The sequence below is a fragment of the Sitodiplosis mosellana genome, unplaced genomic scaffold (genome assembly GCF_009176505.1).
Source record: "Sitodiplosis mosellana isolate CC-2019 unplaced genomic scaffold, AAFC_SMos_1.0 Smas_scaffold_6150, whole genome shotgun sequence".
Lineage (NCBI taxonomy): Eukaryota > Metazoa > Arthropoda > Insecta > Diptera > Cecidomyiidae > Sitodiplosis > Sitodiplosis mosellana.
The window spans coordinates 4,134,785-4,154,867 of NW_022601391.1; the positions used below are offsets into that span (position 1 = coordinate 4,134,785).

Below are 20,083 nucleotides of genomic sequence, written 5' to 3' on the forward strand. Positions count from 1 at the left end.
CTGACATTCATGTGTTGAACCGTACATTTCAAAAGTTGTAAATGTTACTACAGTAACTAATTTTGACCATTTTCCACGAATTTTACCCATTTCAACCCATTTTCTGAAACATATTGTAGCTTTGAGAGTACAGAATCGCTTCTGCGTGATCGTCTGAACAAATTACTTCTTGAATAGATAGGTAAAAAATCAATAATTACCGGAGTACTGGTGTAAAAACTAAGTTTCATCAAGAAATTCGTTCTTCCTGAAATGTGGGAACGCCTATAGTCATTAACTCCCGGCAGAAGCACCTTTACCCAAAACCATGGCCCATTCTGAATTCAGGGCGGCCTAAACTATCGCCTGGCACTTATTTGGTTGATGTGCCAGATTAAAAAAACACGCGTCGGACGAAATCTATTGTGGTCAACAAACTTTCGGAAAAATCGTATTTTTTCAATTTTTCTGCGGTTTTGGTTTTCTGCATTTTGTTTTTCTGCATTTTTTCTTTCTGCAATTTTTTTTCTGCAAATTTTTTTTCTGCGTTTTTAGGTTTCTGCATTTTTTTTCTGCATTCGATACCGGATTCGTTCACAACAACAATGTTTTAATGTGATGATTTTTGCATGTGACGATTCAAGTGTGCTGCACAGTATGATAGCAATGGCACTCTCTCCACACGAAAATATCCCTTTTATGATACGCTTGTTGATAGAATGGATAAACAGCAATAATTGGTTATGATGAACGTCAATAGATGGCGCTAGTTTCCCATATGACTCTCGCTACGAGTATGGTTTGCTGGTTTGGTCATAATATCACAAATTTTGAATAAATATAATATGATAACTTGAAAATGATTCAAATTTTAAATCAGTGTTAATAAGTAATATTGTGCAGAAATGTTATGTTTTCAAACGTTTTTCTGGATGGATTTATGTGTCTCTTCTTATTTTCTGGCTTCAATTTCATTGAACGTAATCATTTACATTTCAGAAGCATTTTCAAAATGAATGCTAACCGCAAAGAATTGAACGCCAATGAATAAACGTATCAAAGAAAGAATTAAGAAGAAACCAGACTCATATCCAGTTGCTAGCTCGCGCTTCCACCTACAGGCAAATTTATCTTTGTGTCGTTTATGTAGAACATATGTCTATTTTTCCTCTACGTCTCTTCTTTTGCAGTATCTTTTATGAGTTTTTAAAACGTGTTGGCAGTAAATTCTTTTCTTGGGTCTTCGAATGTATGTTACTTGACCGTGTTACTGTGTGCATGTGTTTTATGCATAAAATGGAGAAGGAAACAAAATAGAAGAGACAGAGAGACATTTGGAGTGAGAGAGAGAGAGAGAAGATATATATTCTATATAGCTGCATAGATGCATGTGCATGTGCATGCTCCCATGCATGTTTTGATGGGCATTTACAATGGACGTGATATTTTCCATCCAACTAACAACGCAATTGAATCACCATCAATTTCAAAAAAATGAAAAAGTCTCGAATACCTATGTGCTATTTAGACATTAAATGATGAGCTAAATATTACTTTCGCTTCGCCAACAACAATCCATATCATAGAATGTGTGAAGTCCATTATTATTTCTATTTTTTTATAGAATAGAACCAAAAAAAAACGCGGATGCACTGAAAGGTCAGCTAGATTTTAACAATGAAACAAATGGCAAGAATGCACATATCTACTTAGTTGTCTTCACAAAAAGCATCGTTTGCTCTAACCTCCGTTCGGTTGAATTTACAGATTTCGTTTTCATACACTTTGATTGTTGTGTGTTCAGTTGTTGCCTCGTAAACAATGTCACTTATGTGTTCCTATGTGATATGATTCGTGTCCTTTATTGTTATGAAATGTTAATGTTGATAAGGTCAAGTCGTGAAGAACTGCATCAAGGCTGCAACTATTATGGACGTGGTTTTGATTTAAGATTTGGAGTAAATGAAATTTAAAATTTCTTTCGAATGAAAAATGGATATTATGACAAATCCGAAGAAAAAATCATATCGTTATTCATTCATTTATTGGCAACAACAACATGATACCCGGCAACGGTTGGAATGAGCATTTTGCGCAGACTATGCCATAGCATTAACAAAACAAAGTAAAATACGAATTTGCGATGAGCCCATTCAGTGAAGTTTATTTCAATTTGTGCACGTCGTTAGACGCACTCATGCACGCGACTGAATGAACTCATCAACAATGTTCCGTAATGAAGAAAAAAAATTTACTCATAAAATTGATTTTTATCACCTGCTTACATCGCTCTAAGAAAAATCAATTTTGCACATTCGTGACATTTTTTTGTCTTCTTTATTATTGAATATGAAAAAAATTCAATAGTTTGCGGCTAAAATTCAACGATCTGAGTCACAACTTTTGACACTTGTCTCACAGCGCCAGAAGTGAGCTGTCAGACGCTTAGATACACTACCAGTGGAATTTTGTCAATGTGTCATATGTACATATATTCCTACATCTGTGTAATTAAAATTACTTGGGGAATGAAAAAAATTGAAATGAAATTGTGAACAACAAGCGAACAACTATAGTCCCGTTGTGGATGGAAGTTGAAGCAAACAAAGTAACAAGTATTATATCTGTAATTGAATTGGTGGGGACGAAAACAAGGCACATTCTACAATATATAAAGACACTCAAGAAAAAAAAAACCCTTCGACCTCTTCAAACTTTGCGTACGCGCTGGGATTCATGAAGAATCAAGATCACCATATTATGCGACCGGATTTCTTTGAAATGGACGACAGACAATTTATAGATGTACGAATAATTTTGTGATACGACTGTATACAGTGAGTTTGTGCCTTGTTTTTTTCCTCACCAATTCAATGCAGAAATGTTGATGTGATGACGAGTGATAATAGTTACCTGAAACCGAAATATGCGAAGTATTTGTTGTATGACTCGATGTAGATATGTCGCTCATTGAACCTAACCATTTTAATGTTTCCGTCGATGATATGCTGTCCGGACAATGCACTGGCGCTGCATCATTATCGGTCGCTATGTTCGTTGTGGAGGCGTACAATTGCAAATCGGACTGCGACCAATGTTGTGAAGATGATCTTGACAATAATTCACTCTCCTGACGCAGTCTGGTGTGGTCAATTGGATTCATATCATCGGGATTGAAGAGCGCGAGAGTTGAGGAGAGGTGAGATAGGGAGATTTGAAGCAAATCCATTCGAATGGATTAACGCCAACGCATTCATCGCACGCAATGTATGTCAGAACCCGAATCGGTGCACATTCACCATATTAATGGAGCATGTAGTCAGCCGAGATCACGGTTGTATTGGATGAGGAATACGATGTGTGAATCATTCATATAAAGGCAACATACAATTCATCGTTTCGTTGGAGCGATTTTGCGATTATTCAATCCAATTCCGGTGTGTTTATTCGACATGATACAGGAGGACATAGTCAGCATAGAAAAGAGAAGAAAAAAAAACAAACGAAATAAAATAAAATTTGTATTGTAATACAAAGTTTAAATTCGATCTTCAATAAAAGCTTCGAATCGTTCCGTTATTTTAAAAAACTTATTTCAAACGTTGTAACTGATACAAAATATCCTATTGAATACTGTTTACAGTGCATCGAAACTTCCTTAAGCTGTACTTTTCTGCACGCACCTGTCATGCGTAGTATTGCATTGCTCAAATGTATTTCGATTTTTATTTGTTTTTACCCACATTTTGGCATACAAATTTACAATATATTAATAATTCAGAAACAATTTTTAAAATTTGCGCTACGCAAGTTCAAGTGGCCACATCGTTATGAATTACCTCCATATAGACATAGACTGCTATTTTTTCACATGAATACTTTAGAAGATAGGCGATCAATCTCACAAATATTATTTATTTTCTCATTGATAAAGGCTACCGTCTCTTCATCTAATTTGATCAAGTTGCTAAATTTTAGAATTCCAAATAGATATACTAGAAATAAAAATTTACTAATCGAAACTAATTCCAAAGACCCACTAAATAACATGGTGACTAAATTCAATAAATATGCTGAACATTATGATTTTAATCAAACTATTGAATTTATAAAGGATAAACATAGCTTCTGATGAGGGTCCGCAGGGTCCGTATTACCCCCCTTGAGTGCGCTAAATAAATTACCCCCCTCTGATTTTAGAAAAATTCTGTTTACTCCACTAAAAATGTGTCTCTTATTAAATTAAAGATGTATCACTGTTTTACATTGAATCTTTATTCAAAAATCATTTGTATTTTAAAAACGCAGTCATTAAAATTGTAATTAAGTTTTAGTTTGGTAGAGCCTCGACCTTCAAAAACTCAATCATTTTGAGCATCTCAACCGATGACCTTCTTATTAATCATCTTTTTTTTGCGTCAGATTGCTGTGGATAAAATCGATATAATTTAAAATGTGCACTTTTTTTTACTGATAATTACAATTGATTACTCATAAAAGTCACTTCATCTTTTTTCGAATAACACCAATTTCTTTTTTGATCGTTTTTTCGCTTGATTTCGAGTAACTAAACATGAGTATTTTGAAATCACATATAAAGATATAATATTTCACATAACTAATTTTGAAGTGTATACAAATAATATACAAAATAAACTCAATACATATTAGGGTGGAGCGATTTTGATTTTGCAGAGGATTTCAAAACGTCGGGTGTGGAATCGATTCAGCACCTAAAAAGAAGTAACTTTTGTACTGGGACATATGCCGAAAAGTTTAGTCCCACTTTGCGCTACAATTTTTAAAAAATTGCGTTTTTTGCTCATTTTCATGGAGAACTTGTTGAAATATCGCAAGAAATAGCCACTTTAAGTTCACTTTGGCCAGCATATTTGGATTTATCGTGAAAAATTACCTAACAAAAAGTTGGTTTAGAAATACTTTTCCACGATTTTGAGGTCGGCACAGGTCAAAATTGTTCAAAATAGCCGTTTTTTAATGACTTTTTCGCAAAAATGCCTCTCCAGACTCCCAATATTATGCAAATACATACCTGAAAACGACTTTATTTTGTCTAATTTTTGACGAGGAATAAAAATCCGGTCATCAAACATACATAAATGTTTGGTTTTGTGGCTTGAATGGCTCAAATATACTGAAAAATGGCCAAAAAGTCGCCATTTTACGCTACATATAGCTGAACTAGTCCAGTTTTATTCAAATTTGAAACGTCTGAAGAGCTATTTCTACTTAATTTTTGACGTAGAATTGATTTCCGGTTTCATTTGTATAGATTTATGTGATTTTTGTGTCGTAAACTGCGTCTATTTTAAGCAAAATGAGAAAATTACGTCCATGAGCTTCGGTTTAACAGTGATATTACCCCACTGAGCAAACAATTTTTACCTTTGCTGCCTTTTAACTTCTAGTGTGATCCCTTACAAACATTTTGAGTGCCCATATGACCAGATCAAGTGATGTGTTCATATATTTCTGGGCTCATATTGGGTTGGTTCAATTTCAGATCTTGAAAAATCGGATTTTGTTAGAAAAAATTCCAAGTATCCACATTTCATGGTTGGTGTCTTGGTGGAAAGTTATTTTTTCTCAAAAATATGGGCAGTCTTCTCAGACAAAAACTCCAAAAAGTGATTTTTTGAGGTACTTGTCGAACAAAAGTGACGATTTTTATGGATTTTGTTATAAAATTATCATTTTTTGTTCGAGAGGTACCTCAAAAAATCACTTTTTTGGGTAGGTAACTTAGTAAAAAGTTTTTTTCTGTGAAAATATTGGGAGATACCAGTCTACAGCTCATAAAAGTGATTTTTTGAGGTACCTCTCGAACAAAAAATGGTAGTGCTGAACTATCGAAAAAATTGATGTTCAATATTTTTACCCGAAAGAGGTCAACCAATCTTGGGAAACAATCAACCGCCTTGGAGGGTTTTCATCTATGTAATACGAGCAACATAAACAGCATCGAACCCAATATTGCTGGTCGTCCAATCTGACTAACCCATGCATCTTCGGAAAGGTCTTGGAGCAGTAAGTAGCATAAACATATCGATTTTCGATTTTTCGTCAGCTAATGTTTTACGCTTACATTTACATTTGTTCTGTCGATAGTGTTGGCTTCGTTCGTTCGTTCGTTTGACATGATTCAAACAATTCAATTTGTTCTTTCGTTCGTTCGAAAATTTTAAAGAAAATTTTGTGTTCGTTCGATCGGAAATTATTACGCTACTTTCAGTTTTACCCAAAGAGGTCAAAATATCTTCTTCTTTGGCCAAGACTGAAAGTAGAGTAATAATTTCCGAACGAAAAAAACAATTTTTTTATGTTTTCGAACGGCCAACACTATCTGTCGAAGATGACAGAATAGATTCACACAGTGGTCTAGCTCAGTTTAATATAGATTGATACATCAATAATGAAGAAAAGTGAGTTAGTTTATAATGACAGACACAATTTTAATAAAATTCTCCATTTGTACAGAATTTGTATTAGAATGTCGACGGTTTTTCTCACTTCTGTCTGTAATTATAAACTAACTCACTGTAGTGTTTTCAATCGATGAAAATAGAATTATTTTTTGAAACTTCATTTCATATTGAATGCACGTAGAAAAGTCCGAAAAGCCTATGTTCTGCTTCCTCAAACACTGAAATGATGTTATACAGTGGTACTATCAATTTGACACTGACAACGTGCGCGTATTTCAAACACGTTTGTAAATACGTGTAAAACCATATAAGGGAACGAAAATTGTAATTTAACCGTTTGTCTGTAATAAGTCGAAAGTTACAAATGCTGTAATGTGGGGTCATATCGACCCCAACAGACAATCGATAAAAATGGAACAAAAATAATTTTTTTCTTAAAAATATTGTTTTGATCCAATAATTCAAGGCATTCTTCATCTTTTAAGCCTATTTTTGTCAATATTGCCCCAAAAATTACTTAGACATGATGATTTTAAAAACATCGTACTAGTCCGCCATCTTGAATCATTTGGCAGATACACATTTATGACGTTATTTTGCTTCATCTTCAAAAAATCGAATTCATATTCGTGAAAAAAGTTTATGTTTTTTGAAAGGGCGTATCAAAAGGAATAAAATAAGTATAATATCGAGTTGATGTGAGCTATACATGGAAAAATTTGGACGAATAAGATGTAATAATTCGATGGAAACTGGAATTTCATCAATTTGGGTGCCATTTTGAAATGATCAAAACAATGAAACTACTTGTCGTATCTGAACAAAACATGGCTAAAAATGAAGATGAAACTTTAAATGTTAAAAATTTTCTTGATTTAATGAGATAAAATAAGATTTTAGCAATAATATGGGCACTTTAATTTGGGGTCCATATGACCCCATCTTACAGCATTTGTAAGTTTTCTCTTCAAGTCAGGATATCTCGGGTTTTTATGAACCGATTTTGACAAATAAGTGCTCAAAATGCGTGTTTCTACTAGATTGAAGATGTCAATAAATTATAACATCATACAACTTGAAATTAAAATGTTATAGCGAATTTAGAGTATCTGGGGTCATATAGACCCCACATTACAGACAAACGGTTAAAAATGCTTTTAAGTCTCAACAAAGACACGCAACCAACGAAAAGGTTGTTTGATTTCTATTCGTTTGTCGCTATATCGATTCAAGTCATCTCACATAATGCCGACAATTTTTCAAGAAGTTTCCAAATCATTTTCTGTAATTACAACTGTATGGCATCTCTATGCACCGTGAAACTATGAACTAAATCAAATTTATTTAGAGAATTCAAGCACATAAAAAATGATACGTTGACAACGTAGCAAATGTTTGGTGACACATTATTACACCAATAAGTAGTGACAACAAAAAGTATCGTTAATTAAAATGTGTCCATTCGTGATTTCACTAGACTTGAAGTCGAACATCTTTGACAAGCGTAACTCTCTTGAAATTGGGCAATCGGATGAACGGAAACGATTAATGTGTTCGTCATCTTATACTTCTATATAAAAAGAATAGAATAATAGTACACGTAAGTTCTTGTACATTGTACACTTGACTCACATATATGAATCGTTCAATGTTCATCAACTTGAAAAACACAACTAAACTGAAAATTAGTCGTTGGAAGAGTGTTGGTGTTGGAGATAATTTATTTTTCAGCAAACTGATCATGGAATTTGGTAAAGATGTTGAACATGGTTTTTGTAAGTAATTAGCGTTGTCAAATCGAAAAATCATTAACCATTGGTTTTCTGCATTCATTTTGTTCAGTATTTCGCTAATCGATTTGATCGAACATCATTCAATTTGAACATTACATTAATTTTGTGTAATAACTACGATCAACGACCATACACAGTCATTAAGGCGGCATGCATGTCGCACATGTTTTTGTTTTGTTAAATGTTATCCAACCGACTATCTAGATAAGTTTAATATCACAGATAAGAATTATCAGAGCCGATAGCTTCAATCAATTCATACAGCGAAGTAGAATACATTTTCAAATAACTTAGACTTTTATGAGTTCATTGTTCAAATAAATACGTCATTGGAAAGACTGATTAAAGTCTTCCATACACGACGGCATGGCGTATTTTAGTGATTTTTCAGAACTGTCCAAAATCTAAAATGCTAAAAAATCGCTGAAAAAACTAGGCCGAAAATAATGTTTATGTAATTGATAGAAAATGAAACACATCGGTTATTTGATGAGTGCAATGTTGTGAATATTTTTTGAATGTATTTTGCTGATTCAACAATTCATCTTTTTGATCCAAATGTAAATGACATACCTCGAGTATTCTTTTGTATCTTTAATTAAAGTGGTTCAATGCTGAGCTGAAAAAACTTGGCTAACAATGTGAATGAAATTTGTAGCAATTTAGAAATTGATATTATTACGCTTCGATTCCAATAAATATTCTTCGTCGTAATCGTCTTCTTGTTCTTCGGCAGTGGCAAAAATTCCTTTATGCCATCGCTGTTTGGTGACCGTATCTTTGTTCATCGAATTTAAATGGACACGTCGTTTCTTTTCTTTCATCCATAGTAGTACGGCTTTGCGCGGATTCCAATGCTGTAACGGTGGCATGTTGTAATTTACGGAAAATATACTTATTCTCCGTCTCCAAAGAAATATTACTTCTGAACGCAGTTTTTAATAAATTATTTGTCTTGACACAGCGTTCAACATCAGATTGTGGCGCACAGCTTTGAATTCGGCTGAAAACAGTCATAACCCAATCAAACTGAGGGGAATATTTGTTCAAGATTCAAATCTTTGCAGAAAGCGGTTCCGATTCTCATAAATTCATATGAAGTGGAGATATCTCCACCAAAGTACTGTATTGTAGATTCAACGTAGCAAGACTGAGATCGGAAGTGAAAATTTCGTGAATATTTCTTATATCACTTGCATCTGCATACAAATTGATGAATGGCTCAGCGTGCCTAACAAGTTCTTCATCCATCAAAAGAGTTTTGATAACGTCGTTTCGTATTTCGTATTTCGTATTTCTGACAATACGAAAATACAATTACAGCAACGATTTTCGCTGATATGCAGCACTTCGTACTCAATACATTTATATTATTCATGTGAAAATCATATCTAATATCGATCAAAGAGAACTCACACATTTGATTTGTGCGAGACTTATTGTCTGTATTTGTTCAGTTTGGCAGTTCTGAAATCTTGGCTTGCTTTAGCGCAATGTTTAAATTTTTGTTACGTTTTTTCATTTTTTCTTCATTTCCTTCGATTTCGGAGCTGCCCGTTCTGATTTCAGAACTGCCCGTTTGAGCCGGAACTGCCACTAAAATACGCCGTGCACGACGGTATACTTATTTTTCGCAGGCTTTTGTCAGCTGTTCAAGTTCACTCACTTAACTTTCATAGAGTGTGGATACAGCAGCTGCCATTCTACTTCTTTTTCACAACACTTTGTGTTCGCTGAACGCACTAAGAATAAGAAAATTTAATTGCAAATTCTCGTTTCTTCCTATAGGAATTACCAGAGAATACTCTGGGATATTTTTATTCATATGGGATAGAAATATCGCATAAAAATATCTGATATTTTTTATGCGTTATGTTATTTCAACGCATTTGCAGTCAGACATTCTGTTTTACCACATTTCGAGCTCGACTGTTGTTGTACAGAGACGTATATGTTCGCCATTTAGTTTTACATTGCCAATACATTTCCCTCTGGATATTTCTGTTTTGTTTATTTTTTGTTGTTTGTTAACATATCTGCCTATCTTTTTGCATTGCCTCTGCACCTTTCGTATGGACTATATACTATGTACAGTGGCAATGTGTTAATATAGGCAGACGTGTTGACAAATAACGGTAAATAAACAAAACAACAACAGCCGAGCTCGAAATGTAGCAAAATGAAATGACTGACTGCAAAAGTATTGAAATAACGTAACGCATAAAAAATATCAGATATTTTTATGCGATATTTCTATCCCATATGAATAAAAATATACCATAGTATTCTCTGGTAATTACATCAATAATATTTTTTTCACCAAAAATTTATCATTCTGGAAAAATGTCTCATAAACACTTGAAATGAACTTTTAAGCACTATTTTCCAGCGTAAAATCTAATATGGTCGTACGAATCGATTAATGAGTGCATGTAAATCGCGGTTGACTTTATTGCCTTTGAATCGAATCTTTGTATGGAAACAATTCATTGGTGTTCGATTCAGCAGGCCAATTCGAATAATTTAAATTGATAGCAGGGCGTGATCTTCTGTTTCAGAAAATGTGCCAAAAATGAAAAAAAAGATACGTGACAGCGTTGAAAATATAATAATATATGTTTCGCTACTGGAAATTAAAATCAATTACACTTTTCGGTGTGTTCAAAGCATCACAAGCTTCTCAATAAAAATGTTAGTAGCGAATAATTACAATCAATGTTTCACCGTTCCAATAAACGGTATCACTTGTTATTCGCTTGCATCTGATCGCCGTTAACCCATTAACGAAAAATCGACCAGAGAATTTTGCTATTTCGCTCATATATCTAACTCCGCCCCCAGATTAGGAATTCGTTTACTTTTTTTTTAAATTGTTGTTCGAGACGAGTAATATCCGATGAGAATAATAGAAAATCAAAAAATTAATTTCAAATTGGTCGGACGAAAAAACCTGTTTGGACCCTTTGTTGAACCCACTGCCAATAAAAATTGAATAATATTCTATGATGTAGAATTCTCATAACAAGTCCATATTTTTTAATGGAATAACAAAGTCGGGCTTTATTTCCACTTTTACGTATGTAATACAAATGCAAAAATGGGTGGTCGATTTTTCCTGCGTGACCACAGAAAACAAAACGAACAATTATTTTGGTCAAAACGGGAAAAAAAATTTGGAACTTTTTAAAAATTTGCGAATTTTTAATCATCTTAACAGAAAACTCGACCACTACATTTCTGCTCGTATAAAAATAATTTGATTAAAATCTATCGATCTGCGAAGTCGACTGTTATTTTTAGACCCAAATGGATAATATTTGTAAGTATCACACGAGTCAAAAACAAAATAAGAATCCTGTTCGTCAATGGGTTAAATATTGACAAGGAATTTAAGAGACCAATTTCTCTTATTACCAATTGGGTTTTCCAATCGCTTCTTCGTTCGTTGCAGGCTCAATCAAATAGCCATCAGCACTTTTATTTCACGATAAAAGGCGTTGTGCTGTTTCTATTCTATCTCATTGGGAATTTTCTCTCTCGGCCTTTCTAAGAAACATCGCTATATTGTAGGAAAAAGTAATTCCGATTGCACCGGAATATAGTATGTCAATAGGGAACACGATTGATGGATTAAATTCAAATACAACTAAGAGCAAACTTTGATCGTGCTCAGAGAAAATTTAGCGGAAGAATGATTCCGATTTATCGGTATTAAAACCAATCGGAATGATAAATCGGAATAAATGTTCCGAGATTCCGATTTATCGGTATTCTTCAATGCAAATTACTTATTTAAAAATAAAATGGTTGGAAAATTTCCGGAAAAGCGCTACTGTGGAAAATCGGGAAATCTGAGAAAATTCAGACCAGTCCTAATCGATCGGGCAGGTAAATGAGATAAATGAAAAAATTCGCACGGCAAGTTTTTTCCATATATCTGAGAAATGGATGGTTTTTTCGCTTGAAAATCGACCTTCGGGTCGCCACCTCACATGAAATTTAGCGCCCGATCGATTGAGACTGGTCTGAATTTTCTCCGATTTTCCACAGTAGCGCTTTTCCGAAAATTTTCCAACCAAATTTTTTTAATGACTAATTTGCATTGAAGAATACCGATAAATCGGAATCTCGGAACATATATTCCGATTTATCATTCCGATTGGTTTTAATACCGATAAATCGGAATCATTCTTCCGCTAAATTGACTCTGAGTGTTTAACTAATGAATCTAACCTGGGTTTGTTTGCATCTGGATTAAGTACGTACAGTACATCTACCGAACATGTGGTTTTATCAACGTGGGATGCTTCAAATTATTATAATACAGTTGAATCTCCGGAAAAATAATTGTCCAGAAATACTAATCGAATTTCAACGACTTAAAAAAAAAGTTTGAAAGAAAGGAAGTATTGGTTTCGAAAAAAAATTGACCTAAATTTTTTTAAAAATCAAATGACTCAAATATCACTGTAATGATACGGAAAATGGGTTTTTTGAAACCTTCCAAATAAGTTCATTTTCCACATTTGAGACAGTTCAATTAACTTTTCCGAGATTCTACGGTTTGGAATATACAAAAAAAAAACAACTACACATCTCAAAAGTAACTGCAGTGTTTGACAAATTAAAAAATCCGATTTGTGCCCGTCTTTGATGCAACAATCGATTATAACGATTATTACTGCCGCCACTTCAATTGAACAATAATTTTGGACAATATTAATACATATTCAGTAAATTTCGCAACCGTTCTCATTACATCTTGAATCGATGGGAATAATTCAATGAAATATTAGAACAAGATCGGAGATCCTCGCTTTGCTCCACTCTGCATGTTCATTAGTTCTTATGGTTAAATTTAGTTTATTTCACAAAAAACTGTGCTATTTGCACTACATGAAATGTATTATTAGAGCCAGCTTGAAGAGTCTCAAAAAATCCCAAGGAATAAAAAATCGGACCGATAGCTCGACATTTCATGTAGTGCTAAAAAGTCACCAAAATGCATATTCGTGATTTCAATTCAATAAACGAGACATGCCGAAATCGGTTAAAATTTCTTTTTAGTTCGTGAGTACACTAACATACATTTTCCTGCTGATTTCCTTATATTTTATTTCATTTTCTATTTTCAGCTTGTTAATTCAATCAAATCACGATTTCAAATCAAACCAAATCATAAGAAATTATTCAGTACGGTTTCAATACATGAGACCATGATTTTTTTTTCTCGTTGGTCTTTGCAAATTGATCAAGATTGTTTCGTTTGCCACAATATTGTTAAATAAATGGGACAAACGGGGTACGCGGTTATGTAAATAAATCAACAAAAGAACGCACCAATTGTATAGCATTACTAAATAGAGAGTCCAGAAAGTTAGCGAATCGAAGAAGCGAGTCCGTTCATATTACTTTTACAAAGATTGTATCATTCCCATGAATTACGACATTGGGTATCTAACCAAAAAATATCAATAAATATCCTCCATTGTTGATTCATCGATGATGGAAAGTTTTTCGGCATTTGTTCAATTAAAATGATGTTGAAAAAACCGTTTGCAGTTTAAATGTTTAATCCTATCATTTTATTAGCATTTTCAACTTTTATAACATCAATGTGATCGAATGATCAGCAAAAAGAGCGACAGAGAGACAACAGTTTGAATTAGCATGAAAATGTATTGTGACATTAGATTATAATAGAAGAATGTGAAACAATCATAATGTGACATGTACTGACTATGGCAAAAATCATTCAGATCATAATCCGATCGAAGAAACTTATGGCTTATGTATCGTCGAATCGATTTGTTTGAGAATTTCAGTGTCTGTTGAAAATATGCTGATTTCGCTGAAGCTCAATGAATTGAGGAAATATTAGCAGGATGAAAACGGGTTAGCCTTTTTTAGGTCATAAGAACTCACATGGATTCTTATAGAAAGGAGAGGCAAATAGAAAGAATTAGTACGAAAATGATTGTCGAAACACCATCACGGGACGGTCGAATAGAGAAAGAAAAAGCAATAATTTCTTTCTTGCGGAAATCTTCAGCTTGAAAGCATATGAAAATGAGAATTCAATTGATTGAATGGTGCGCACTGTGTAACGTTAACTCTATGCTTTGATTCGAAATTACTGTTTGCAAGACGCTGTCTGCGCATTATTGTTTGCGGCAACAGCATTTGGTTTGGTCTCTGTCGCTCTGTTCCAGCTTCCAATCCCAAGTTTTCTTAGTCTTAATTTACAGTCTGTGGCTGTACTGTGTTGCATGCTTTCAAGACACCGTAATAAATAATAATGAGGTGATATGCAGTTGGATACGAACCAACCCAATCATGCGGATGCTTTTTTACATGACTCTGTGAATGAAACAATGAGCTAAGTGAGTTTTCGGAACAATAGATTGCAATGTGGCGATGTACATGGAAAATTTCTTCAAAGAATCTGACGAATTCAAATTGGGTCAGTACAATTTCTTGCCTGATACAAAACCTCTTTACGTGTTTGGTGATTTTTCTTTCAAGTACGAGGCATTTGTGTGAGTGAAACAAAGTGAAGTACAGCAGTGTGACTTTATTCATTTCTTCTTCAGTTGTTTGGTTCTTCATGCTTTTTTCCTTCTTGTTGTTTTTTTTTGTTTTTATTCAGGGCCGATTCAATTATTATGATGCAGTTGTTGTTGTTTTTTCAACTTAATAACAAATAATTGTACGTATGATTTAAATTGGTCTCGTCTATTTGTTTCGCGTGTATTTTTTATGCATTTTTTATAATTCCATGGTTTTTGGAATAGTTTTGATTCAATTTATGCCGTCAATCCGATGCGTCAGTGCAATACTCACCGATCGAGAAATGGTGTTGCTGACGTTGAGTCCGTGCTCGAAACGTAGCTGTGATAGCCTTCCGATTGAGCATACGATGATTGCTTCTGATGGTGAATGTACTGAAGTCGACTATATTCTTCAAGTTCAGCTTGAGTTAATGTGGTGGCTGGGCTCACAATGTTGTCGCCCTACAAAGAAAATGGAAACAGAAAAGAAAAATTTGTCATATTGTTGTTTGTTTTCGTGTCACTACTACTACATAAATTAAAATCAACTGAATTTCGTATTTCAAACATTAGAATTTAAATAATTTATATAAGTTCATAAATTTCCAATTTGATTTTTATCCGACATTTTTTATTTAAAAAAAAATCCACTGCGTGCTGAAAATAAACAACAGTTGGTCAACATGTGCAAAAAAATGTGGAGGTTTATATATAATTGAGTGTAGAGGTGCACACTGCACACTAGCATCACTGTTTGCCAATAGATTATCACCTCGTGGCTGAACCACAGAACTATTCAATATACTGAGTCTCATTTTTATTAAATTCATTTGTTCATTGGTATTTACTGCGTTTTTTATTTCGTTTAAAGACAATGGTTTGATGTCGTAGTCAGGATTTTGGCCTCAATGAAAAAAAAATGGTTTGCATAGCACATGGCTATAGTTATATTGGGATGAAAGTGCTTAATATGATTCGAGAACAAACCAAGGAAAAAAGAAAACCGAAAAAGACATACGAAACAATAATTGATGATAATGTATATAGTGTGTTTGGTCAACGGCTTTTTTCACGCAAGCTCAATCACGTAATTTGAGAAATTTCAGTCAAATCGAAAATCTACCATGCATAGGGGTAAACGGGGCTATTTGACGCACGGCCCCGAAAAAATGGTGGTCAGAAAATTGGCCAGAAAACTTTCTGGGTGGGTCACACACCATAAGTGTTGTGTATCAAAATATTCGCATTTACAATACCTATCATGTGATGAAACAATGAGTCAGATTGCATGGCTAGGTCGGGAGATTTTAAATAGTACAGAAAAGTGCGTCGAATAGCCCCGTCCTCCCCTATATCATGTGAAGATGTAAAAAAAAATTAACGAAAAATGAACATATTTACGCAACATTAATCAGCCGCATACCAACTGTCCATATTTCATGTAGAATGATCATCGCATTTCCAACCAACTGATTGTTGGACGTTCAACCAACAAAAGTAGTAAAAGTGATTGCTAATCGATTGACGTTATTAGATACAGCGATGTTGCATGTGAGTGAGGCGGAGAAATACAATGAATAGATAGACATCTTCAGATTTTGGTCGGGTCTATTTTCAATGATTTTTTGTCTAGTATTTTCCAGATAAACGATCTCGAATCCACATTACAACGATCATTCTTTCTATTTCGCTTGCATTCGAATTTTCGATTGGTTTTATATATGTTTCGATAAGTCTTTTTGATTATTCATTTTGATAAAGGCCACAACTTCATCCAAGTGCATTTCTATGCATTAACAGTGGCCGTTCGAGTATTTACACAACAAATACCTCGATTCAGTTTAATTGTGTGATAATTTCGCACAAAAATGGTCGAAACCGTAACATTTGGTCTAGGCAATACCACTCAATACAGCACAATTGCTAGCCGCATTCTTAGATGGGGTTAGATGTCCATGTCAAATTTCAAGTATTAATTTGATTAAATTGTTCTATAACGTAGATAAAAACGAGCAATGACTGAATCATTTAATGTTAAGTTACTATTAGTAGCTCAACAACCGCTTGATGTAGACTAATAGTGCAAGAGCCAGAAGTATAGAGGGGACACTTTGATGAATTAAAATGCTCTTTGGAACAATGTGATCTGGCGTACGATTTATGCTATAGAGGCGTTCAAATGTTGCCCACCTGAGGGCAGGTTGTATGCACTGCAGGTTCAAGATTAGATTAAGTATGTAATGTATGAGATAAAGATGATTTGAGTGATTCTCAAAGTAGAGGTTTAGGGAAGAATTCCATTGAATGGAAACAAAATTCGAAATTGATTTTTTAAAGTATTTTCCTTATTCTGATTATTCAGTCAATTGGAGTTGGTTAAGAATTATGCACAATGCACATACTTTTCAGGCCTTATGATGGAAAAAACAACTTGAACAATTGAAGTTTGGTGTGATTCAATGATACAATATGAATGAGAATGACTATTAATTTAACATTTTCCTGCTTCGCCATGAAAAGTCTAAATTTTATTAATGAAGATGAAGTTATCAGATGGCCAATGAAAGGGCATATTCTAATATCTTATTTTTGATGCGACACAGTGTGTCAAATCAAATGTGTATATAGAAAGACACCGAAAGAGTATTTTGTATGTTTGCATTCTCTTTTGGTGAGATAGACTTGCCACAATTCATTTGAATATTACCATAGTGCTATTTTGCCCAATTTTAACATATAATCTATGGCAGTTACTTCCATATAAGTCACGAAAATATCCAACGCAGCAATGCAAAAACTTATTTGGAATACTTTCACTACGAATCTTTGAGAAGTTTCCGTTTTCGCCACTTATTGCATTCTTTATGCGTAAATATCCGGACAAAGTTGAAACTATGGGTCAGTAGACCTATGGCATTTAGTAAATTCACGCACTCCGATATATAGGGTCTCCCAATATAATGTCATGCACTTCTTAACAAAAGTCCAGTAAAGTTGCAACTTTTCCAAAAAATGAGAGCCAGTTCGCTAGCTTACAATTACGTTTTCTTTACAATTCATTTGCACCGAAACGAAAAATTACTGTAATCCAATGTGATTTAATAATGGAAAACGATGTATGAGTATCCACGTAGCAGTGTAGTAAGATGACGTACAAAATTCAATGGTATTCGCATAACTGATAAAGTCGGAGTTAATAATCTGCGTAGAATTTTCGACCGAAGTACACGAAGCGATTAGTTGAATAAAAATTCAACAATCGAAAGCGAAATCGAAATCGAAATCGATCGTAATGCCTACTCCGTGCAAAGCACACTTCGCGGTAATAAGTTAAGTCATGCATGACGATCTGAATATCTTTGTTAATTAAATGCTGCTCTTTGTTGCTGATTTTTTCAAGGTTTCGAAAATAAAATAGAGATCATTGCTCCGTTATTTGAGTTTGTGTCGTTGAACATGGATCATTTGTAGACTGATATAGGTATGATAGCTATATGACGAAAGTAATACATAGTATTGATCAGCTGCCAAAAATAAGAGTTGATAAAAAATACAAGTTACCAAAATTTATCTTGTTAGCAATAATTGTGCGCCAATTGCATTTCACATTCAATTTCGTTTCTCGTATTTTTTTCAATGTCCAAGACTTTTCTTTTCTTAGCTTTCCACTTATTTGCGGGTGAGTCGCATTTCTTGTTGTTGCTGTCAAATTATTGTAGCCGTGGTTAATGCTATGTTGTACATTTTGTGCTGTAACAAGTCTCCCCCGTAGTTCGTCTTCACTCAATAAAATACGATCGAGTAAAATGCGGAAATTAACGTAACTTGTGTGAAATCCAATACAGTTACAGCGTGAATAAGTGCGCCGATTTTGTGGCAATCAAATCGTATGAACGGATATATATCAATTGGTTTGTTACACAAAATGTTGCTTATCGTAATCGATAAACTCTTTTGGAATGCGCGCCGCATTGCGAATAATTTGTGCGAATTGCGCAGTAGAGTAAAAATTTGCCATCCATTTCTTTTTCTTCACTTCATACCTATATTCACTCTCACTTCTTTACGTGCTCACTTCTGAGCGCCCAACGCCATCATCAACATTATTTTTAAATCAAACCGTGCTTGTGCGTTTTCGCTAATACCATCATTTGTTCAGTCAATACAGTATGCTGTGAACGGCTGTGAATGCACAACGACCTCATTCGAAAGTGTGCTTCTTTGTCATTCGCACACACTCTCGCCAGGCGGCCAGCTGAGAGTATATCAGAGTTGCTGTGTAATGTAATTTAAGTAAATTGCATGCAATCATTTAATCAATGATTACGTATAAGAATGTATAATAACGAAATTAAGACTTCGACAAAATCATGTGTATAGATTATGAACGTTCATTGGAATGAAAGATGCAACTAAGAGAAAACAGAATATAATTTTCATTGCATTTGTTGTGGATTTACGACCAGTGAATACATTTATAGTCTTATAGTACATTGCATCAATAAACGGATATCCGCAATAGCCACAACAGCCGGCAGTAGATCAGTCACAGTTTTTTTTCATTGATTTTTTCTTTCATTGTCGTTTCATAATTTCGCAATGATACATTGACCAGAAATACTCACAATGATCGTCCAATCTCGTATCTATTCGATGGAAATGAAAGATTAGAAATTGAATGTTTCATGTGTGTGGAGAATATATATGCATGCATGCGGCGCTACTTTAATTGCACACACGAACTGAAAGTGCTTAAACGGCAACTAACCGAACGACTTTTGATGGCTAACCAAGATATTCATTGCTTCTAACTGAATAGTTGTGAAATCAGATTTTAGGTTTATTCATTTCCATGGGAAAGAAAATACGAAAAAGAAAAATTCGAGAGAGAAAATGAGGCTAAGTGCAAAAGCCAACCACATCTATCATAGATTATTATGCCACCATCATCCAAATTCCGGATCTCGAAGCCATGATCAATCTCGACCGCTCTACGCTATAATGAAGAATCTAATTGCTGGCTATTAGTGCTATCAGCTGCAGACTTTTGATTCCATCGTACTTCGTCATTTGGAAAACTAATTTGGCATGAAACTGACTAATTTCAGGATTGATTCTAAAGGTGAGATTCTTTCGAACGCTTTATCCGTTTGAACTAATTACACTGTGAATTTCATTGAACAGAAGAATGGGAAATAGAATGAAATGAGGATAAGTGTGTGTAAAAGAAAAATCTGTGCATCTTTTGACAGCAATTGATTATTATTTGGCATTAGGAGCGGCAAATCGTCCATTCGATCGAAAGATAAATCTG

At 34.2% G+C, this 20,083-nt stretch overlaps 1 protein-coding gene across 6 annotated transcripts in view; it reads right to left on the reverse strand.

Moving 5' to 3' along the window:
- The window catches only part of LOC129574216 (protein Shroom), a 155,312-nt gene that overhangs the window by 78,646 nt on the left and 56,583 nt on the right, over positions 1 to 20,083 (reverse strand). For 5 of the 6 annotated variants that reach the window (XM_055455872.1, XM_055455873.1, XM_055455875.1 and 2 more), the window contains exons 3-4: positions 15,062 to 15,231; positions 2,893 to 3,119 (exon numbers count right to left, since the gene is read on the reverse strand). In XM_055455872.1, the coding sequence (XP_055311847.1) occupies positions 2,893 to 3,119; positions 15,062 to 15,231 (397 nt within the window). Of the gene's footprint in view, positions 1 to 2,892; positions 3,120 to 15,061; positions 15,232 to 20,083 lie in introns of those variants that run through there. The other variant, XM_055455877.1, reaches the window with a different exon arrangement.